The sequence below is a fragment of the Saccoglossus kowalevskii genome, chromosome 15, assembly GCF_978046115.1.
Source record: "Saccoglossus kowalevskii chromosome 15, keSacKowa6.1, whole genome shotgun sequence".
NCBI lineage: Eukaryota > Metazoa > Hemichordata > Enteropneusta > Harrimaniidae > Saccoglossus > Saccoglossus kowalevskii.
The window spans coordinates 1,748,250-1,773,825 of record NC_140655.1 but is presented as its reverse complement, the minus strand read 5'-3'; the positions used below and the strand labels follow the sequence as shown (position 1 = coordinate 1,773,825).

At 38.3% G+C, this 25,576-nt stretch overlaps 2 protein-coding genes across 6 annotated transcripts in view; one reads left to right on the top strand and one right to left on the bottom strand.

The window, feature by feature from the left end:
• The first annotated feature begins 7,759 nt into the window (after positions 1-7,759).
• Positions 7,760-13,676, top strand: LOC146733854 (uncharacterized). Its single transcript, XM_085490780.1, has 4 exons — positions 7,760-8,190; positions 8,225-8,886; positions 9,262-12,684; positions 12,994-13,676. The coding sequence occupies exons 1-4, from the start codon at positions 7,760-7,762 to the stop codon at positions 13,674-13,676; spliced, it is 5,199 nt and encodes a 1,732-aa protein (XP_085346906.1).
• Positions 13,677-15,812: 2,136 nt separating this feature from the next.
• The window catches only part of LOC102804909 (uncharacterized), a 52,606-nt gene continuing 42,842 nt past the window's right edge, over positions 15,813-25,576 (bottom strand). For 3 of the 5 annotated variants that reach the window (XM_085508601.1, XM_085508602.1, XM_085508604.1), the window contains 2 exons: positions 21,923-22,015; positions 17,950-18,326 (listed from right to left, as the gene is read on the bottom strand). In XM_085508601.1, coding sequence (XP_085364727.1) covers positions 18,033-18,326; positions 21,923-22,015 — 387 coding nt within the window. In that variant the 3' untranslated portion in view covers positions 17,950-18,032. Of the gene's footprint in view, positions 16,576-17,924; positions 18,327-21,922; positions 22,016-25,576 lie in introns of those variants that run through there. The other 2 variants (XM_085508606.1, XM_085508605.1) reach the window with 2 other exon arrangements.

Genomic DNA, 25,576 nt, shown 5'->3' with positions numbered 1-25,576 from the left:
CAATCCTAGTGGTATCGTGTGGTTACTGCTGCGATACACTCATACAAACCTAGTGTTATCATCGTGTTGCTGATGCAATCCTAGTGGTATCGTGTGGTTACTGCTGCGATACACTCATACAAACCTAGTGTTATCATCGTGTTGCTGATGCAATCCTGGTGGTATCGTGTGGTTACTGCTGCGATACACTCATACAAACCTAGTGTTATCATCATGTAGCTGATGCAATCCTAGTGGTATCGTGGGATTACTGCTGCGATACACTCATACAAACCTAGTGTTATCATCGTGTTGCTGATGCAATCCTGGTGGTATCGTGGGATTACTGCTGCGATACACTCATACAAACCTAGTGTTATCATCGTATTGCTGATGCAATCCTAGTGGTATCGTGGGATTACTGCTGCGATACACTCATACAAACCTAGTGTTATCATCGTGTAGCTGATGCAATCCTGGTGGTATCGTGTGGTTACTGCTGCGATACACTCATACAAACCTAGTGTTATCATCGTTTAGCTGATGCAATCCTAGTGGTATCGTGTGGTTACTGCTGCGATACACTCATACAAACCTAGTGTTATCATCGTGTAGCTGATGCAATCCTGGTGGTATCATGTGGTTACTGCTGTGATCCACTCATACAAACCTAGTGTTATCATCGTGTAGCTGATGCAATCCTAGTGGTATCGTGTGGTTACTGCTGCGATACACTCATACAAATCAAGTGTTATCATCGTGTTGCTGATGCAATCCTGGTGGTATCGTGTGGTTACTGCTGCGATACACTCATACAAACCTAGTGTTATCATCGTGTTGCTGATGCAATCCTGGTGGTATCGTGTGGTTACTGCTGCGATACACTCATACAAACCAAGTGTTATCATCGTGTTGCTGATGCAATCCTGGTGGTATCGTGTGGTTACTGCTGCGATACACTCATACAAACCTAGTGTTATCATCGTGTTGCTGATGCAATCCTGGTGGTATCGTGTGGTTACTGCTGCGATACACTCATACAAACCTAGTGTTATCATCGTGTTGCTGATGCAATCCTGGTGGTATCGTGGGATTACTGCTGCGATACACTCATACAAACCTAGTGTTATCATTGTGTTGCTGATGCAATCCTGGTGGTATCGTGTGGTTACTGCTGCGACACACTCATACAAACCTAGTGTTATCATCGTGTAGCTGATGCAATCCTGGTGGTATCGTGTGGTTACTGCTGCGATACACTCATACAAACCTAGTGTTATCATCGTGTTGCTGATGCAATCCTAGTGGTATCGTGTGGTTACTGCTGCGATACACTCATACAAACCTAGTGTTATCATCGTGTTGCTGATGCAATCCTGGTGGTATCGTGGGATTACTGCTGCGATACACTCATACAAACCTAGTGTTATCATCGTGTAGCTGATGCAATCCTGGTGGTATCGTGTGGTTACTGCTGCGATACACTCATACAAACCTAGTGTTATCATCGTGTTGCTGATGCAATCCTGGTGGTATCGTGTGGTTACTGCTGCGATACACTCATACAAACCTAGTGATATCATTGTGTTGCTGATGCAATCCTGGTGGTATCGTGTGGTTACTGCTGCGACACACTCATACAAACCTAGTGTTATCATCGTGTAGCTGATGCAATCCTGGTGGTATCGTGTGGTTACTGCTGCGATACACTCATACAAACCTAGTGTTATCATCGTGTTGCTGATGCAATCCTAGTGGTATCGTGTGGTTACTGCTGCGATACACTCATACAAACCTAGTGTTATCATCGTGTTGCTGATGCAATCCTGGTGGTATCGTGGGATTACTGCTGCGATACACTCATACAAACCTAGTGTTATCATCGTGTTGCTGATGCAATCCTGGTGGTATCGTGTGGTTACTTTGAGATAACGTTGATGCAAGGCAGGTGGTATCAGGGTGTTGCAGGCGTGTTATATTTATTGTATCCCCGACTGTTACACTGTAACTAGAGTTGATTCTTGTATTTTCCGTACAGTTACGCCGAGCGTAATGTTATTTTTTGCATTTCTTTTCTCTTTTCCGACAGCACACGATAACCAAATTTATTTAATGTTAAACTGTAGTCAGAGTTTGTTTATTTATTTATTTACACTCTTTAATAAGAGTTGTGTATTGTATCCCAGTAACTATAGACGATTGTTGTACTTTTATGACAGTTGTGTATGGTACTTCCTATACAGTTACATGTTTTTTATAATAATTATTTTATTGAACGTTTTTAATGAGTTTTGTATTGTATTTGCTAGACAGTTATACTGTAACCATGGTTGTTTAAATTGTAGCTTCCAGACAGTTACACTGTAACCATGGTTGTTTAAATTGTAGCTTCCAGACAGTAATACTGTAACCATGGTTGTTTAAATTGTAGCTTCCAGACAGTAATACTGTAACCATGGTTGTTTAAATTGTAGCTTCCAGACAGTTACACTGTAACCATGGTTGTTTAAATTGTAGCTTCCAGACAGTTACACTTTAACTATCGTCATTTCTTGTAGGTTTTACTGTAACGAGAATTGTTTAATGTACTTTCGAATAGACTACATTGTATCAAAAAATGCTTACCGTATTTCCCGGACGCTTACAATGTGTGTGTTATCAATAATGTTGCAATATACAATTTAAGTTGTTTCAACCAAGTGTCTAGATGGTAATATTAATCATGAAAGTCGTAACTGACTACCAACTGGATTTCAAGACATGTTAATAACATTTAGTTATCAATTCTGCATTGTATGGTAGCTGGTTTTAATAATAGTGAACGCAATAATAAAAAAATAGTTAATATTCGTATCTACGTTTAAAATTTGAATTCATTTGAATAACTATAAAGCGAAAAGCTAATATGCAATTAGTTAATTGAAATGCACTTACATTAATTAATTGATATTTACATCAAACAATTGGATGGTTTGAGGATATTTGTTGAACATACAGGATATAGATATTAATTTGCGGGCTACGTCAGAAGCTATAATGTAAAGTCAACACGTTTACGATTCAATTGAATTGGCGTTCACATATGTAGTAATATGCCGTGACTGAGTCAACATAACATTTAATAATGGATATCATAAATGACAATTCACAAACAATTAGTTAATGAAATTTCTAGACATTTGTGTTGTATATATGTTTAAATTATAAAGTACAATTACAACAACAATAAAAATTATTATAGAAAATTCATATACCGATCATATTGAAAATGGGATGGCCTAGTCTGATAACGATCTCCAGACGCCAGTTTGAATCAACTCAAGCGATTCGTTAGCAAATTTGCTGACGATGTCGGTAATTAGGTGTTCCTTTCATTCACGTATTCACAATAAAACACCAAACCTTAGCGAAATAAATGACGATAACGCAAATTTGTAATAAATCTCACTAAATGTTGAACTTACGCGTCTTGCTAAAAGAAGCAACTCAAATAAGTCTCGTACTCATCTTTGAATAAGTCGATAACTCTCGTGAGCACATATTTTGTCCAATGAAGTATTTAATCGATCCCTGTTGACAAATGGTATCGACCATTTTCACTTAAACATCCCATCGACAAAGCGTTGCGATTATTAGATCTCGATAAAAACTAGCGATTCCATTTGTTAGAGGGTGGCATTATTTATTTATTTCTCATAGGAACAAAGAGATTCCACCCAATTACAGTTCCTGTTAAAATAAAATGAACATAAAAAAACTAACGAACAGGTATACATGTAGTATAAATTTATGTCACATAGAAAGCTTAGGGATACAAGTAAAATTACTAATGAAAATATCAAAGGGCTGGTTGTAAAAAATGTATGACAGTGTTCTTTAAAAAAATAAAGCAGCGGAGTGAATTCGAGCGACAAAGCAGAATGTCCTTAGAGTGTATGAGAAGGGGATTTGGATAGGAAAATATGGATTTCAAGAAAAACGTTGCATCTACGCCCTCAAACGAGAAAAGTTGAACATACAAATGTCGACGGGATGTGTGGTCGTCAATTTTACTTATATATACACAAATATTTTAAAACCCCGCGTTGAACTCTCAAGGCATACTCAAACCGGTCTTGAATGTTAGATACATACAAAATTCTACATATACTTGCACTCTTAGACATGTTTGACAACAGTTTGGTAAAACCAAACAATTCATTAAAAGCCTTCAAAAGAAGGTCATTGACACGTGTGGAGAAGATCAGAACGTGGTTGAGATAAACACCCAGGTCCTTAAACGATGAAACTCTTTAAATGTTATCATCAGAGAGTGAGTAGTTAAAGATAATTGTAAATTTTTCATTTGTGAAAGATATTGACATGTATGGCTATGGCTATGAGGACGATAACCGCAGTTAACGACGGACCTGTTTGCTGCTGAAATTCTAGCAAACCCCAAACATGCTGTTATTGTCAGAGTTGCAAAGTGCTGATACTTAGTTTAACTGACGTTCCATGTACCATGACTCAATGTCTTGTGGTAATTACATTCATTAATATTAGTGTTTATTCTGAATAGTTTAGAGTAACGTCTGCATAGAGTAGTACTACACTAGATACGACGGGATAATAGAGTAGTACTACACTAGATACAACGGGATAATAGAGTAGTACTACACTAGATACGAGGGGATAATGGAGTAGTACTACACTAGATACGACGGGATAATAGAGTAGTACTACACTAGATACGACGGGATAATAGAGTAGTACTACACTAGATACGACGGGATAATAGAGTAGTACTACACTAGATACGACGAGATAATATAGTAGTACAACACTAGATACGACGGGATAATAGAGTAGTACTACACTAGATACGACGGGATAATATAGTAGTACAACACTAGATACGACGGGATAATAGAGTAGTACTACACTAGATACGACGGGATAATAGAGTAGTACTACACTAGATACGACGGGATAATGGAGTAGTACAACACTAGATACGAGGGGATAATAGAGTAGTACTACACTAGATACGAGGGGATAATAGAGTAGTACTACACTAGATACGACGGGATAATAGAGTAGTACTACACTAGATAAGACGGGATAATACAGTAGTACAACACTAGATACGACGGGATAATAGAGTAGTACTACACTAGATACGACGGGATAATAGAGTAGTACTACACTAGATACGAGGGGATAATGGAGTAGTACAACACTAGATACGACGGGATAATAGAGTAGTACTACACTAGATACGAGGGGATAATAGAGTAGTACTACACTAGATACGACGGGATAATAGAGTAGTACTACACTAGATACGACGGGATAATAGAGTAGTACTACACTAGATACACTAGATACGAGGGGATAATGGAGTAGTACTACACTAGATACGACGGGATAATAGAGTAGTACTACACTAGATACGACGGGATAATAGAGTAGTACTACACTAGATACGACGGGATAATAGAGTAGTAATACACTAGATACGACGGGATAATAGAGTAGTACTACACTAGATACGACGGGATAATAGAGTAGTACTACACTAGATATGACGGGATAATGGAGTAGTACTACACTAGATACGAGGGGATAATAGAGTAGTACTACACTAGATACGACGGGATAATAGAGTAGTACTACACTAGATACGACGGGATAATAGAGTAGTACTACACTAGATAAGACGGGATAATAGAGTAGTACTACACTAGATACACTAGATACGAGGGGATAATGGAGTAGTACTACACTAGATACGACGAGATAATAGAGTTGTACTACACTAGATACGAGGGGATAATAGAGTAGTACTACACTAGATACGAGGGGATAATGGAGTAGTACTACACTAGATACGAGGGGATAATAGAGTAGTACTACACTAGATAAGACGGGATAATGGAGTAGTACTACACTAGATACGACGGGATAATAGAGTAGTACTACACTAGATACGACGGGATAATAGAGTAGTACTACACTAGATACGAGGGGATAATAGAGTAGTACTACACTAGATACGACGGGATAATAGAGTAGTACTACACTAGATACGACGGGATAATGGAGTAGTACTACACTAGATACGAGGGGATAATAGAGTAGTACTACACTAGATATGACGGGATAATAGAGTAGTACTACACTAGATACGACGGGATAATGGAGTAGTACTACACTAGATACGAGGGGATAATAGAGTAGTACTACACTAGATACGAGGGGATAATGGAGTAGTACTACACTAGATACGAGGGGATAATAGAGTAGTACTACACTAGATAAGACGGAATAATGGAGTAGTACTACACTAGATACGACGGGATAATGGAGTAGTACTACACTAGATACGACGGGATAATGGAGTAGTACTACACTAGATACGACGGGATAATAGAGTAGTACTACACTAGATACGAGGGGATAATAGAGTAGTACTACACTAGATAAGACGGGATAATAGAGTAGTACTACACTAGATATGACGGGATAATAGAGTAGTACTACACTAGATACGAGGGGATAATAGAGTAGTACTACACTAGATACGAGGGGATAATAGAGTAGTACTACACTAGATACGAGGGGATAATAGAGTAGTACTACACTAGATTTGACGGGATAATAGAGTAGTACTACACTAGATACGACAGGATAATAGAGTAGTACTACACTAGATACGACAGGATAATAGAGTAGTACTACACTAGATAAGACGGGATAATAGAGTAGTACTACACTAGATACGACGGGATAATAGAGTAGTACTACACTAGATAAGACGGGATAATAGAGTAGTACTACACTAGATACGACGGGATAATAGAGTAGTACTACACTAGATACGACGGGATAATAGAGTAGTACTACACTAGATACGACGGGATAATAGAGTAGTACTACACTAGATACGACGGGATAATAGAGTAGTACTACACTAGATACGAGTGGATAATAGAGTAGTACTACACTAGATAAGACGGGATAATAGAGTAGTACGACACTAGATACGACGGGATAATACAGTAGTACTACACTAGATATGACGGGATAATAGAGTAGTACTACACTAGATACGACAGGATAATAGAGTAGTACTACACTAGATACGACGGGATAATAGAGTTATCGTTATTACCATGTGGATACATATATTTTTCATGTTATTTAACCATAACTTCACTTCTTTTTATCGGATTTATTTCATTGTTGTATGTAATTATCAGTATTTATTATCTTTAGTTATGTTATCAAGATTGAGTACTTGTAATCAAAGTTTCTATAGATTTATGCTGTTTTCGTGACGCAAAGAAACACACTTTGGCCTGTATTCAGCCATTTCTATCAGTTTACATAAGTGTATTCTCCCTGATTGGCTCAATTAAAACAACCAATCATATTAATTGACGCCAAGGATTAAAATTCTAAGGTGTGAATCCACCCTTGTCTTTAAATTGACAAAGAGTGTTAATTAAGACAGACTTCATCCTTTGTACTCCAAGTGATACATTGTTCCAAATCGTCCTAGCGTATGTAGTTTTCAACTAGCTCTATCTCATTGCTGTACAACTGAATAAATGCGTGTTCACCATTAGAACATTGCACACTGGTATACCGTCTACTGCTTGATGTATCTACAGTCTATCTGGTGAGATTTAAAGATCCTATACTGTTTGTGGCAGTTTTCCCCCACAAATTGGTGCCGAGACCAGGATTCTCAACCAGACCTCTACGACTCAACGTTAGATCACAGCAAGCAATCATGCCAAGAACAGTTCAACTCATCCAGAAGCGGGATAAAGCTCGGACGCAACTCCGAAGAGTCCTCGAACCAGTTGAACTACTAGTCAATCAGTTCAATGAGCTACAAGACAAAGAGACCGCTCATCAAAATATACGCGTGCAGCAAGTGACGATAGAAAGAAAACTTAACGATCTCATCGCCGCTAACAAAGCAGTCATGGACGTCGTCGATGTTGACAGCCAAGAATTCGACGAAACAGAGTCGTACGAAGTCGATGTCAGCCACCGATGCACCCGACTCACGCTATTCTTGGAGGAACAAAATGCGACAGCCCAACGCGGTCAGCAGACCCAACGCGAGCCAGTCCAGCAAACCCAGGCAGCTAATCCGCCGCAACATCGACATAAATCAATACAATTACCCCCAGCTCAAGATACCGACGTTCTATGGCGATTCACTATTATGGTCTTCATTTATTGACAGTTTCAACGCCGCTATTCACAACGATACGCAAATTCCACTGGTCCAGAAGTTTTCTTATTTGCGTAGTTTCACTGACGGAGAAGCTGGAAGACTAATCGACGGACTCCCGATCACCGAAGTAAACTACACAATCGCCTACGATCTCCTCAACAAAAGGTATGGACAAACCCAAGATATTATAAACGCTCACATGCGATCACTGTGGAACAGACCCGCACCGGAAAACAACCCAGCAAGCCTACGCCACTTTCACGATGATCTAGAAACGACCATCAGAGCATTAAGAGCCCTTGGACGTGACGAACAAAACTTCGGCGAGCTGCTAATACCAATGCTGTTAGACAAGTTACCTATCGATTTCCAGCGACAGTTAACGCGTGCGAAAGGAAGAAATGCGTGGACACTAACAACACTCAACGAAGCTATGATTAATGAGATAAGTGTACTTTCAGTCGGACATGAACCCACTATGTTTCAACCCGACACTTATCAACCAACCGTCTCTGCGTTCCGTACACAGGTAAATCGAACCCCAGTCGATAAATGTAACGAGACCAATCCTCAGAATATATCTGCCTTCCACGGATCTTCACAGCGACGTCCCCCGAGACAGTCCACGACGCGATACTCGAAAGGGAAGAATTACCAAAACTGTGCTTTCTGTGAGTGACCACACAAGTCGCTCAATTGCACAACGTATAACAATTACAAAGATCGCATAGACATTGTGAAACGCAACTCGTTGTGTTTCAATTGCCTCGGCAAGCACGCAGTGCGAGCATGCAGATCCCGTTTTACGTGCAGACAATGCCAAGGTAAGCACCACACGTCATTGCATACGGACAATAGCAATTCAACTTCAAACCCCAAATCATCCGAAGTGAACGTCCATTTCTCGCATGCTACTCGTAATTCTGAATCTCGGATTCAATCAGAGCGAAGAACATATACTACGCCTGAGCCCAAACTACGCAGAACTCTGCTGAAAACAGCTAAAATTCCTACATCATATAATGGAAATACTTTACCCGCCACAGTGTTATTTGATGAAGGGGCCGACCGTAGCTTTGTTACTCAAAAGTTCGCCAACAAATTACGCGCTAACGTTCATTCATCAGAAGTTCTCAATCTCAAGGCGTTTAGCAACCCGCGTACCGGATATAAAACCATCCCGCGTACTACATTGAATTTATATAAACGTGATGGTACCACCGCTCCTATTGACTTGCTTTACGTCAACGAAATATCCGATGATCTGATGAACAATGTCACCGCGGACATTTTACAACTGCCGTACCTTCGAGAATTGGAACTAGCACATCCCATTTCAAGCGAACCAACGATAACAATTGATATTCTCATAGGAGTCGACAAATACTGGGATTTCGTTGGTGACCACATAATTCGTGGTCCAGGGCCTACAGCTGTTTCATCGCCGTTCGGCTACCTGCTTTCCGGACCAACACCCACTGGTGAACCTCGATCATCACGAGTGCAAACTTTCCACATCACCGCGTTGCCTTCAACCCAGGACCAACTAGAAGCAAACGTTACATCGTATTGGGATCTGGAAGCCATCGGTATACGTGACGCGATAACCACTTCGGACGAACTCACTAACAATCAAGAGCAGTATAAACAATACACTGACAATTATTTATCACAACAAGATGGCAGATTCATCGCTAAACTACCATGGAAGGCGAATCACAACCCTCTGCCTACAAACTACAAGTCGGCAGAGAAACGTACACGTAACATGATCCACAAATTACCACGTGACATTGTCAGTATTTACGATAAGGTAATTTCTGACCAACTAAATCGTGGATTCATTGAAGAAGTCACCAACGACAACACATCCGTCGGACACTACCTGCCTCATCGTTCGGTAAAACGTAACAGTGCCACCACACCAATACGTGTAGTATATGACTGCAGCGCCGCGACCGGAAACGGACAACCGAGTCTCAACGACTGCCTAATCACCGGTCCTCCGCTTCTAAATAACTTGACTTCAATACTACTGAGATTCAGATCGAACCCTATCGCATTAACTGCCGATATAGAAAAGGCATTTCTGCAAATACGACTTGATGAACACGATCGTAAATACACCAAATTTCTATGGCTATCGGACAGCAACGATGTGAATAGTCAGTTCAAGACGTATCAGTTCAGTTCGGTCTTATTCGGGGCGACATGCAGCCCATTCATCCTTAATGCCGCCATCAAAACACTCACGGATGACAACATTGAGATTCCAGCCGCACGCAATCTCCAACAAAACATTTACGTGGATGATGTAATCACTGGTTGTGATAGTTCAGATGACGCCGCTCAATTCTATAAAGAATCAACGGACCTCCTCGCTACACGTCATTTTAATTTACGTTCTTGGAGCACCAATGATCCAACACTACGGGATGCCATAACCAGTAGCCATCGAGCGAGCTCAACAACCCACGTCAACATTCTCGGAATGAATTGGAATTCGGATACTGACCAGCTCAACGTGAAATCACTTGAACCACCGAACTTTGGTCCGCTCACATCGAAACGTGACGTTGTCAGTTATGCCGCCAGCCTCTACGACCCGCTAGGCTTATTTGCACCAGTACACGTAAGAGCCAAATTATTGATCCAACAATTATGGAAATCAAACCATAGTTGGGATATGCCTATTTCAACGGAACTGTTGCCTGTTTGGACAAATATCGCCAATGATTTATTTCAAGTCACAAATCGAGACATCAATCGCCGATATTTTGCTGACACGGACAACAATAACATTGAAATACATGCGTTTTCCGACGCTTCAGACAAGGCTTATGGTGGGGTAATTTATATCACAGCCGAAGACGGTCAAACTGCGCTAGTAATGGCCAAAAATAAAGTTGCGCCGATCAAAAAACAAACATTGACATTACCGCGTCTGGAGCTGATGGGTGCTGTCATAGCAACGAGACGAAGTCAGTTTGTATCGAATGCGTTATCAACTAAATACAACATCACCAAACGCATACTATGGTCCGATTCACAGATTGTCTTACATTGGTTGAATAATCGCGGCAAACAAGATCTATTTACCCGAAACCGAGTCAGCGAAGTCAACAAATCAGAACAAGAATACAAGTACGTGCCGACCCATCACAATCCTGCAGATCTGCTCACCCGTGGAATAAATCCCGCAGTACTACACGATTCTCACTTGTGGTGGAAGGGCCCAGAATGGTTATGTAATCGTGAATCCTGGCCTAAATGTGAACTTTTCAATTCGAATGTGCAAAGCGATATATCTGTCAATCACTTACAGATAGAAACCACTCAGCAGCCCCTCGAATCGATTTATACACATACTAATCAGCCTGTTGATGACCGCGAACGTACCATGAGCGACACCAAACGTAATAATTCTGACACTGAGGGAATACCAGCCGGCATTCATCAAATTATTGATATTCATGCGTACAATGACGTACATCGCCTTCTGCTTGTAACAGCATATGTGTTACGCTTTGTCAACTTATTGAAGAAACGTATCATAAACAATGACAAAACGCCGCCAGTTTCGAACACCAATAATCGTCCACAAACAACGATGCCTTCAGCAACGGAGATTATTAACGCAGAAACGGTTTGGATACGAGCTATTCAACACACGGAATACGCTAGTATAATCACCGGTCTTAAACGGAATAACCACAAGATTGGACCTCTGAGTAAACAATTAAAATTATTCCTGGACGAAGACAAACTACTAAGGACAGGCGGTCGTATACAGAACTCTAAATTGGATTACAATACTATACATCCAATTCTCCTACCAAGTCATCATCAGTTTACAACAATGATTATAAATGCAACGCATCTCAGACTGAACCACGCTGGTTCTCTGGCAACTACCACAGCTATACGCGAACGCTATTGGGTTCCGTCTATTCGTCGCGTCGTAAATACCATTCTCCACAAATGTGTGACGTGTAAACGAGTCGATGGGCATCCTTACTGCAAACCAATACCCGCCCCATTACCAGATTATCGCGTACGTCAAGCACCCCCATTCTCAACATGTGGTATTGACTACACTGGGGCTCTGTTTGTCAAAAACCCACATAATAACACTATCACGAAAGCTTACATCTGCTTGTTCACGTGTGCTATAACCCGAGCAATCCATTTGGAACTAGTGCCGGATATGACGACAACCACGTTCATGCTAGCCTTTAGACGCTTCGCCGCCCGACGTTCAACTCCCACGATGTTGATTACCGACAACGCTACAACCTTTGTATCGGCAGCTAACGAGCTTAAAGAAATCATATCAGACCCAGAAGTTCAATCATTTCTATCAAAGAATCACACTACTTGGCGATTCATTCCCAAACGTAGTCCCTGGTTTGGTGGGCTATATGAGCGCATGGTGGGAATTACTAAAAATGCCCTAAAGAAGGTATTAGGCAAGGCGTGTGTTACGTATCATGAACTTGAAACTATCCTCACAGAAATAGGATATATTGAAGATAATATTTGGTAATCGTAGTCCTAAATAACTATTAAAAATAGCTAGACGTTTCGAGCAATGGCTCTTTATCGATAGCATAGAAGCAAGTGCTCACTTGCTTCTATGCTATCGATAAAGAGCCATTGCTCGAAACGTCTAGCTATTTTTAATAGTTATTTAGGACTACGATTACCAAATATTATCTTCAATATATCATACTTATCAGTCCGAGCAGCGTTTATTTATTTATAAACTACTCTCACAGAAATAGTCTCTTCAATAAATGACAGACCCCTAACACACGTGTCTGCAAGTGTTGATGATCTCACACCATTAACGCCATCGCACCTCATCAACGGACGGACAATTACTAGCCTACCACATGCAGTACCCGATGATGCAACGGACATTCCGAGCAATCACCGCGTGTTAAACCGCCGCTATCAACACATTGCTTCACTCCAACGCACTTTCTGGAAACGCTGGTCGGCGGAGTATCTTACTGCTCTTCGAGAAAGACACCTACTCACCACGAAAGGCGTGACAACTAACACAGTCAAAGTCGGTGATATCGTGTTAATTCACGATGATATTCGGAAACGAATCAACTGGCAAATGGCCAAAATAACGCGACTGTTTCCAGGCAAAGACGGTATTGTTCGTGTAGTCGAGCTCAAGACGCGACACGGGATGACAAATCGAGCCATCGCAAAACTATATCCGTTGGAATTAAATGCCGGCGTCCCGACGAACACGCCTCCGCTCAACGATGGGGATATCCCCAGAAGTCATGTGCACGACTCCAATCCCAGTTCAAAGAATCGAACGCTTCTTACACAACGCAAATCGAATCACGCAGACACTTCGCGTTTTCAACGAAAGCAGCGAAAGGCTTCTGTGTTGGCCAACAAACGCATTAATATGCTTATTAAGAAAGACCTCGTCTAAGGACATAAATGAGACTTTATATAGAAAACAACACTTTCTTCAAACTTTATTAACTCTTTAGTTATGTGACTAATCAGTCTCATTTGTCAACAAGTAATGTATAACTATTGTAAGCATTGCCTTATCGTACAATGACTATTTGCTGACATTATTTTTATTATAGTTCTAGTAATAATTTTCGTATTTTCTTTTCAGCATTTTTTGATTTATTCTAGTATTTAAATAACATTAATATCGTCCACATATGCCTTGTATCGTACAAGAGTATCTTCTCCGCCCCCGGGAGTATATCGTTATTACCATGTGGATACATATATTTTTCATGTTATTTAACCATAACTTCACTTCTTTTTATCGGATTTATTTCATTGTTGTATGTAATTATCAGTATTTATTATCTTTAGTTATGTTGTCAAGATTGAGTACTTGTAATCAAAGTTTCTATAGATTTATGCTGTTTTCGTGACGCAAAGAAACACACTTTGGCCTGTATTCAGCCATTTCTATCAGTTTACATAAGTGTATTCTCCCTGATTGGCTCAATTAAAACAACCAATCATATTAATTGACGCCAAGGATTAAAATTCTAAGGTGTGAATCCACCCTTGTCTTTAAATTGACAAAGAGTGTTAATTAAGACAGACTTCATCCTTTGTACTCCAAGTGATACATTGTTCCAAATCGTCCTAGCGTATGTAGTTTTCAACTAGCTCTATCTCATTGCTGTACAACTGAATAAATGCGTGTTCACCATTAGAACATTGCACACTGGTATACCGTCTACAGCTTGATGTATCTACAGTCTATCTGGTGAGATTTAAAGATCCTATACTGTTTGTGGCAGTTTTCCCCCACAAGAGTAATACTACACTAGATATGACGGGATAATAGAGTAGTACTACACTAGATACGACGGGATAATAGAGTAGTACTACACTACATACGACGGGATAATAGAGTAGTACTACACTAGATACGACGGGATAATAGATTAGTACTACACTAGATACGACGGAATAATGTAGTAGTACTACACTAGATACGACGGGATAATATAGTAGTACAACACTAGATACGGTACGGGGGCCACCAACGGTATTAGATATACAGTATAATATACTACGGTGGTAGGATGTGTTTTTCGACTGCCGGTGCATCTTTGTACTCTGCTGTATTTGTTCACGCAGTTTGGATACAACTAAAAGTTACAATTGCTAACATTGCAAACCTTTTTCTCAAAAATAGTGAGATTGTAGCATATACAGATTTGAATAAATTTTCTATTCATATTTTGCACTGCACCACGGGAAAAGGTATTTGGATATTTTGGTGCTGCCACGCAACTCCAAGATCAATTAGCGAGAGTAAAAAGAAAACTACCAAACTATGTTGTTGGCCACATTTACGCAACATGCAAGATGGGGTTGCTGTTGGCAACTTGAACAACATACATACAGATAACAGTAACACATATCAGTCAATACCAAAAATATTTTATATCTAGAACATTCTTGGTTCATGTTTGTATAGCCCCTAGTTTATATAACTTATATTCATATCTTAAATCATTGATAATATGCTTTGTTTGCAGGGTTATCAAAATTAAAAGGTGAACAACTTTAATTCTTAGTTTCGATCGCGAATTACAAGCACTTGTTGTGAACAAATAAAATCCGTAGCCCAAGGGTTTGCAAATTTGAAGAATGGAGGGGGTATTTTTGTTGGTGATTCTGTAGTGAATAATGTGTATGATGATTGTGGTTCTCCTGTAAAAACTACTGTATAGAGATCTCGTTAAAAATACCACATGTAGATATAATTGTTGTGATTCCATAGAAAATACTATGTGTATGATAATAGTAGTAGTAGAATATAGGGTGAAGCACCCATTGTATGAATGTTTGAATTGAATGCTTTTAAATGGGAGGCATGGACAGCCATTAAACAGATAATTAGGGATATCCATTGGACATGTAGTGGGGTAAATAAGGAAAGTGTTGCAGGACACTAATTGAATTTACCTGTATAATGGAGTGCCCATTAAATGTGTTGTGAGGCACTAGTTAAAATATGATGGGGTACTCATCAAATTCTGTATTAGACACCTCTCCTATCCAGTACTCATTCTACAAAACATTTACATGCAATGATGACACAATTTATTTATGCAAATGTATTATAAATTATATATTCTCTTAAGTATTGCAAATAGATGCATTACTGCACTAGACGTAGGAAAGCACAAAAAGTGATGAATATTCAGATTTTACAAATTTGATTTTTATATGCTCTATGGTGCTATAAAGAGAGTAGAGAATGGAATGACATACAAGCATGGATACTCTATACATAATTCACTACAAACACTTATTTTATTCAGTGTTTAACAGGCATGCATGAAGTGACATTTCTCATGTTTTCACAGAAATATTGACTTCAAGATTCAACTTGGAATAAGCATACCCACATCACCATAACAACAACACTATTGTAATAAAGAACCACAAACACAAATGTATATAAAAGCATTGATACAAACAGTACAATGACCAATATTTAAAATATACCTTTAAGTTATTAATTTATAGTAGCTGCTATATACAATATTATTCTCAGTTCTTTTACTGTAGTGTGATACAGAAAGTCTCTTTTTAAAAAAAATATTTCTGGTTAAACTGTTTGTTTGTTTTCTTAAAATATATGATGGCACATAAATTTTGCAGGTTTAATTAATTTGTCAAAGTAGAGAATAAAATGAAATAAAGATGACCAGAAACATTTAATAGTATTGACTTCCAGGTTGTTGTTGTTGTTGTTGATGAGATTGTCGCTGTTGTTGTTGCTGCTGCTGCACAATGTAATTCGATGGATGGCCATGACGTGGACTTTGGTAACCAGTCTATAAAAAAATATAAATATGTGATTAAAATAAATCAAAGGCACAATGTATTTGAGAGCTTACGGGTCTTTTCAAAGTGGGAAAGGCTTTATCTTTGTTATTAAATTTTACCAAATATTGTAGCATAAAATACTTTAAATATCGTACCAACTTTGAATAACTAGTTTTAAACAAGCAGCCTGTCGGCTGAGATAGCTCCGCTGTTAGCAATGTACATTTCAATTAAAGAACAGAAGATATCATTAGAAAATGAACAATATGCATAGTATCAATGCAATGGGACTTGTTGTTTTCAACAAGAATTCAAAAATATAATTTTTCATCATAAATGACATAAATAATCATCAAAACAAGTCATTGAAAATGACACAGTTCACGTTAAATTTTTGAAAGTTGTCTTTGTGCTGGTCATATTAAAGCGGAGGGGTTGTCGTGAGCGTGTCCTTGAAACTTGAGTTCCAAGTGGCGAATACAACAGATTGTCTATTTACATCAAAACACGTGTTCCGAGTAGTAGTATTATGGCCAAAAATAAAAACAGCCGTTGATCTGATAATGAAACACACTGATATGTATGATGTATGTGCCAAATACGAATGAAAATGGTACATAAATTGTGGAAATATAGTAGTAAAGCCAAAAAGTCAGATGGCTGTCAATCGGCCATCCTTGACCAGATTTTGAAACAAATTGTCATGGACATGCATCCTAACATGTATGAAGTACATGCATGTGCCAAATTTGAATGAAAACTGACAGAGCACGTCCAAGATACCGCATAAAAAAACAAAATGCCTGCCAGTCGACCATCTTTGATCCAATTGCGAAATAAATCGTCATGGACATGTATCCGAACATGTATAATCTATGTACCAAGTTTGAATGACAACTGACAAAGCATGTCCAAAATACAACATTTTCAAAAAACAAGATGGCTGCCAGTCGGCCATTTTGAATCGAATCGCTAAACCACTGCATGTGCATGTCAAACAAAAGGTACTAGGCACATGCAAAGAATGAACGGAATCGGTCCACAGGATTCTGAAATATGACTCTGGACGGACGCACAAACGCATGGACGCACGGATGCACTGACGCACGGACGGAGACCGAATTATAAGTCCCCGTTTTCAGACTTCGTTCGAACGGGGACTAATCAGATCTGCAAATATGTTGAAGAGTCAGTGTTGTGTCTGGATAAACTTCCATGTACAACTGTATTCCTAGTAATACAAGGACACTGTCAATCACAGAACTGTTCCAGTGAAAAACTTCTGATATTTTAGACAATAACAGGGCAATGATGCTGTTTGTCATACAAGTACTACCCGGTAGCACCAGATGACTGAGAAACTGCAATGATCCTTGGTGTACAGTACCTGAGACAACTTTACTTCCCATGTACTTCATGTACAGGTCTACATGTAGTTTGTGGCCCTGAATTAGTTTCAATATCTCTAAATAAGGACAAAAGTACTTTTCATATGACAATGATACAAATAAAGTGCAAGAAACCAGAAAAATATTATCACGTTTTTATTATCATACATTAATATTAACAAATCATGTGAAATTGAACTTTTATGTACAGAGAAACACATATTTATGCTTTGGTTGACAGCACTTCTCAAAGAAGAAGAAAAAGACCTGCAAAACTTTATACAATTGTCAGACATGCAGCAAATAGTATGCTTTTGTAATATATGCAGTTCCAGTGGCTTTGCTTTCTGAGAAAAAAATTCTGGCTCTATCTGAAAAAAGAAAGAAAGAACATTTAGTCCAAAGTAAGCAGAGGTTGTAGCATATGTGCTCCCATTAGCTGTTAAATTTAATTAAAAAAGATATTAGTGTACAGTCTTTTCAGTACAAAAACTCAGGGTTCTTCCCAGGGCTTTTCAGCGCCGGGGGCCGCGGGGCTTTACTTTGGACCTCGGCGATATCTGTTCCCACCTCGGCGCTTGATTTCATATTTGACATGCCAATATCAGATGTGCAAAAGCTTTGTTCGGCCCAGACCGGCACTCAGAATTAGTGATCACCACGGAAACGCTTCCTACCAGGACTATTGTCCGATTGTTATTATAATTACGTACCGACCGACACGCATCCTGCCAGTCGTGGATTATAATTTGTAAACAATAGACCTGGTCGCACGATACCTGCAGCTAGTCAAATTTGTGAAATTAGCACCTCTCTGTTTGTAAGTAAATACTTTCTGCGATATACAGTCTTTAGATTGAAGGCTAAAATTCTTTCAAAATCAATTCCACCTCGATATACCAGGGTCAAAGCGGAGTTCACGATCAGTTTACGCTACTCAGAAAAAAACGTGTTTATTGCGTGATTTGGTAAAATACATTTGAACTGTCATCATCTCGAATCATGTAAAAACTCTTCTTTCAAGACCCTATTTTACCTTTTAAAAATTGCAAATCACCTCTTTCGAAAGCCATCATGCAGTTTTCAATTGAAATCGATGCCAACACATCGTGCTACGACATCGCTAACTTCCGCAATGTAATTTTTATGTTCACTGCCATTCGGGAAAACGTCGGATTCTACTGGCATTACCATGCAGCATTTTGATTGGTTAATGGCATTCTTGACCCATCGGGTCAAAGGACACGTGCTAATGTTTCACAAACATCATGGCGGGTCTGTTTTTTTAACCGAAGTGATCGAGTGATCAAAAATAAAGACGCTCCCGATAAAAATAATCAGATTTTACTTACATTTCATATCAAAAAAAAAGAAGTAACATTTTTTTGAGGAATTATTGCTATAACCGGTGTATAACATCGCCAAGTAAGTTATGTCACGTCGTAACTTTGATGATCGTTTTGAAGTTTTATTTGTGCGCTCATTACTGCAAATGTAAACGTTTTAGAAGTTGATGGTACGAATAATAAATTACAACAATACGCCAATCAATTACGTGATCGATTTTTTGAAAAAGAATGTTTTTGGAGTGAATATAATTATGAGATTCGTGAACATAACTCTGGCTTAACGTTTTGAATGCGTTTCATTCAACGTTTTACAATAGACAATTAAATTGCAATAATAATTTATTTGTGTTTGTTTTTAGTCTGCAGCATTTGTATTTCGAGAATGTTTCAAACTCTTCTAAACATAATGTGTTGATTCCATTAAAAAAATATTTGCTCTGAGCTGACTGAGCTCACTAATATTCATAATTGTAAATGAGTTCTGTTAATCAATGAAGGAAATGTATGTAAATGATATGCAAATTAATATGCAAATTAGCTGCGGCGTTATGCATTTTTTCTGGGGAGAACCCTGAAACCTATTACTTAATATATTTAAACCAGCCAGAAAGAAATTGCAGTTTACACTGTGCAATTAGGAATATAAATGGACAACAATTGATGCATGTCTAGCAATATACTGTTTGAAAGGCTGCAAGATGTAATGAAATAGCAAACCAATCACTACTTGAGTCGGACTGGCTGGGAAACTGCACAATACATACAAAAATGTATGCAAATGATATATGAGCAGCTCCACCAAATATAAAAATATTCTTTCTATAGTTATGACTTTATTACGAATGTGATTTTCCACTCCTTAGCAATAGTAGAAATGGTCGTCAGTATCGATCAAGTTCATCTAGTGTGACCTTCGTGGCTGGCGAAAAGCAAGATGTCGTATAATCTTTTAAATAGGCGTCAAGGAGGAGTGAAAGGCCTTAATTTGGTTCTACAATGGGCGTCATGAAATGTTGGAAAATTACAGTCAATCAAAAAAACTGTTCACATGACAACAAAAAATACTCACTATATTTAATATGCATTATTTTTTTAATTTTGTTGGTAACGAAAAGTATAAAGTACAAGTTTAAAATAAAAACAAACCATTGCTTAGTAGCAAATGATTACGGTACGGTAGCTTACTTGTTTTCAAAGTGTTGCAATTGTTGATTAGTACTCAGTAGTGATTTTATTAACGTACAAAAAATAAATTCGTTGAATTGTTATGAAATGCAAGTAAAATTCAAGTTTCATCGTAAGCGAATGATTTCGGTTACATGTAAACGCTCGATGCGATACGATATCCGCCATGTTATCCATGCACACGAGGCATGTTTATTGACCAGATAGGTCAAGTCGCTAATCAACCAATCAAAATGCTGGATGGTGCCCATGTGCTCAAATTACCATAAAACATTTAAATATGTTAATGACAGTTCAGCGACCTCATGGTGAAATAACACGGAAGAGATTTACCGATGTTTTAGTGCGATTTTTTGGCTTCGTTTTTCATGGGGAAAAGGCATGATTTTTTTTTAATCGGCCCGATTTAGAAAAATAGATGAACGTACCGTCTCAAATAAGAATGTATCGGGTGGAATTTTTCGGGGGAAAAAATAAACGTACCAGTATGTTTATTTGGGACATGAGAGTAGCGTTGTGGGCAAGCTCTCCTGAGTAGCAACATATTTTCAACTTCGACGATGGCGTGATCAGTGGATTACGTAAATAAACCAACACTTTCAATGAGTACATGCCACCCAACTAAACTTGTTTATGGCTGTTTATGAACAGCGAGGACGCATCTCATAGAACAATAGCTGTGGAAATCATAAACAAATGTAAATGTTGCAAAAATCAAGCATGGCGATAATGATTTTGAGCGAGGCAAAGTCTGGCAAGCGTCTCAGAGCAGCATTGCGCCGACATCACCACGACGTTTGAATCCCGGAGAGAGCACTGCAAACCTCTTAAATCACGAGGTAAACTTTCAATTTACTACAACAATAATAGAATGGCAGTTTTTCTGGCGAAGCTCTCGCCAGGTTAGCAAGAGTTTCCCACTATCACCAAACCCAGGACACAAACGATAATACAAAGTGTATAAATACCATAATAAGCACAGTTTCTTACCTTTGAAATTGACGAGACAGAATTTTGTCTATATAAGCGTTGCGCAAATAAAGATACAATTCCGGGATACAATATCCTCACACAAAAATGACTGTGATTTCCACTGAGACGAGAACTGCGCATGCGTTATCAAAACTCGGATTAAACTCGGGTAATTTCGGGAAAAGTCGGATTTTCCAGCAATTTTGAAGGAAAAATGTTAAAAATCAAAGAAAAACACAGTGAAACTTTGAAGAATCGAAAAAATAACTTGATGTGCCTAATAACACCACCAACTCCTGTCTCTGTATCAACTTGAACTGAATTGGATCACACATGTGTGAGAAAAAGCTGGTAACGTGAATGTGCACACACGGAAGCACAGACACGACCCAAATTAATACAGATTTTTGTCACTGCCAGGTAATATATAGTACTGATGTTGTAATAAAGAAAGAACTTACAGCTAGTTGTGGTTGTGCAGGTTGCTGTTTTTGATGGTATATTGGAGAACTTGGTCTTGTTTGTCTGGTGCCAAACCCTCCAACTATACTTGGCTGAAAGATAAATTAAAAATATATTGCATAAAAACAGCAGAAGGGAGGCAGACAAAGCTCTGCTCTTGAGATCAGATTAACCCATAACATCAGACTAAGGGTAGTCACCATTCTTAGTAAATATGTTAGCATTGCTTCTATGGTAACAATAATTTAAAATAACAAGTTTAGGAATTTGGATGTTATACCATATTTATCCGGCAACCCCCCCCCCCCACTTTTGACACAATAAAGCAGTTGAGGTCAGGCATACGCCCAGAAGGTCTTTTTCTACACAAAAAATAACAAAAACCTATTTTCTATTCTTTGACTGTGGTTGTATTAACAGTTGACTTTTTTGCAGTCAGTTGTGATGCTTATAAACATAATTGTTAATTGGGTAAAACAAGGTGTGAAATAGCTGTGACAGCAAAATAGGGATTTTCGCTTTCTGCCTTCAGGGCAACGAGTTCACCGCTGATTTACATTTATTTTTCAAGATTTGTTATCAGAATCATAACAGTCAGCTAGTCTATAAAAATGTATATTAAAGCAGAAACTGTAGTTCTCTTTTTGAAATATGTCGTGGTCCTGAAAAGGGCCGGTCGTTTGGTTTGTGCTTTCTTAGAAATGATTCAAGCAACTCGTATAAAGAGCTGCGAAACAAGTGTTGCACTTGGTCGGCAGTAGCGTCATCAATAATTAAACCAATGTTGCAATATTGTAGCAGACCATACTAAGAGTGGTTGAAATCACGTTATTTTGGCTTCATAAAATATTTGGTAGCAGCTTGTGAATCCATGACTTGGGCCAGCAATTTTGCAATGTCATGCCAAAGACTGCCAACTTTTTTACCATCTTTCGTCACCGCATTTCTGTCTTCAAAACTATTCTTCTGTCGTTGGATAAAAAAATACTTTCTATTTCAAGCCCACCGCGATATCCATATAGTGAGAAATTCCAACCACCGGAACTTGCTGAATGATTACTTTCACCATGATTGATAAGCGTTGAGTTTGATTAGAAAGCATTGTCACGATTTGACCTCAATGATGAAACACTAGTAGTGATATCATTCTTAGCCAATCAGTAGAGCAGATAAATAAAGGTCAAAGATGATTGCCAGACTGTAAACAAAAGCATCGTGTGCCTTCACAGCAGAGTGGTCCCATTTTTCTTGTCTCTTTATTGTGATTAGACATGAATGAAAAGTGCCAAGCTGATAGACTAAAAGTGCTAAGTCCAAATTGTGTGGGACGATATCGACGAACTTCAGGACAAAGCTGTAGGGATGTTGTTCTACAGCTACAGTGACGCCGACTTAGACCTTGGGGGTTTTGAGTTCGATGAAGATGGCAATGAACATACAAATAAAGATCTGAGAAGTTTTTTTAAACAGTTATGAATTTTTATAATTTTTACTGAGTAAATTTGTAAATTATTATTGATCTTGTATGACAGTTGATCCGTAATTTGTCAAGACCGGAAATCATTTTACGCAGTTTAACCCCTGACATTTTAGTTCATTTTGAGTTCACGCATATTGGGCGAGTTTGTCGACGGGGAAATCCTAATCCAAATGATTCCTCACTGTCAATTTTTATTATTTCTGGTTTATTTGTCACATTATTAGCAATAAATTATTTTTGTTTTACTTCTAATGTTGCATATTGTTCATTTATTTCTGTTGCATGTTTTCATTTGCCGTTCTATTCCCTGCCGCAGTTCGATATGCGTGTTGTCAATTTTCGCAAATTTTCGTTTTTTTTGCAGGGGATATCCGGACAAACGCCCACCCCTATTTTTTGGCAATTTTCCATGTTCAGGACCCTAGGCTCTTACCCAGATAAATACGGTAGACTGTTAGTTTCAAAACATGACTCGCAATGATCATCTAGACCCTAGATGTACACACACAAATAACTTATTTTTTCAAGGTTTTACCAGCATTGCTTATTATTCAGTCATAGTTTGTGCTATGAAATACAAGTAAAGTTTTACAATGAGCATTCACATTTTAACACACTATCTATTTTGTATGAAAATCAGATCTGGCATGTTTTCTTAGGCAGGCAGTCAAAAGCCAATGGCCAATCATAATGTGTGGTAATGTGGACAGTTTCCAATACCTTCCGAATACTTATGATCAAAAACAATGCATTGCAAAAGTGAGTTTTGTTATTACATGAAGTAGGAGTATAACTCGTTAGTGATGTTTTATCTTTATAAAAAAGCAACAGTTTTTTTTAAAGAAGTTCTTTTAAAAGGAAAAACAAATATTGATAGTTGTGAATGTTATAAAAGATAATAGCCGATGAAATATATTGTATAATGATGATGTACCAAGTGGTTTTTAACGTTAAATAAACTGTTTATAAATCCATAACTGTAACTAATTATTCAAAGAAATGTTTTTATCACAATTGAAACAGGTGGTCAAACTTGTTCTGATGACTAAATTTGAATTTTAAATGATAAATAGATCACATCGTCCAGTCTGAAATAATTTTAGAATATCTTTAGATGTTCACCAATCAGCTAAATTGTATTTGACATCAAAACATTAGTCACAAAAGATTTCATGACCATTTAAATAATCAACTCCACTATTCATCAATAAATATGCAAATTAGTTAATATCTTTGTTTTAATTCTGAAATCATAATGATCAATCAAATTATAGACCTTAGGCTCTACGATCAAATAAGTAATTCAACAAACTTTTATATGTTTTTCAGAGATTGTAGATGCGGTATATATGAACAAACACAGCGTCAATGAATTTTGTTAAATTTACTCATTCTGAGGGTTTGTTTTCTGGATGTAATATGAACAACTCATCCTAGTGGAAACACAAAAATATACAACTACAGTACAGTTCTCGCGAAAGCTTTGGCTTTTGTGGCATCATTGTCGCCTACGAATGGCTTCATTGTCGCCTCAGCATCGCATCATTGTGACATCAGCTTCGTGTCATTGAAAATTGAAGCTGTGTTCGCCTCGCTTATTCTGTGGCATCATCGTGGCCTCAGCTTTGCAGTCTCATGGCATCAACATGGCATCAGCTTCAAAGTATTGCGACATGAGTATGACCTCATTATTTTCACACGGAAAGGCAGTAGAGAAAAACACATGTACAGAAGTCTGATATGTAATCGATTTGAAATTCAAGGCGGTAAGGGGAATAAAATAATATGACCAGAAGTAAAATGACATTTTAAAAAGATATCTTGTTTAATTATTTAATGTTGTGAGTATTGGGTACCAAAAACTTTGTACATTGCAATCTGCAAGGTGACGAGTGTCATACATGTATTGACTGCAGGGAAATTTAAATCACACAATGCAATCGTCGTTCGGATACAACGCAATTTGCTATATGAAATGAAATTTTATTTGCTGGTAAGAAAACAGATTCAGATTCCTCATTTCGGTGGTATTTTTCTGTGTTTCATTTAGTTTTAGCAGAGTCCGATCCCATGCCCGGACTACTAATACAAGCAAAACGCACATATGCCGCCTCGTGCATCGGCGTTGTCGCCTGCCATCTTGATACAAAGTTCCAAAACAAGTGCGTACATT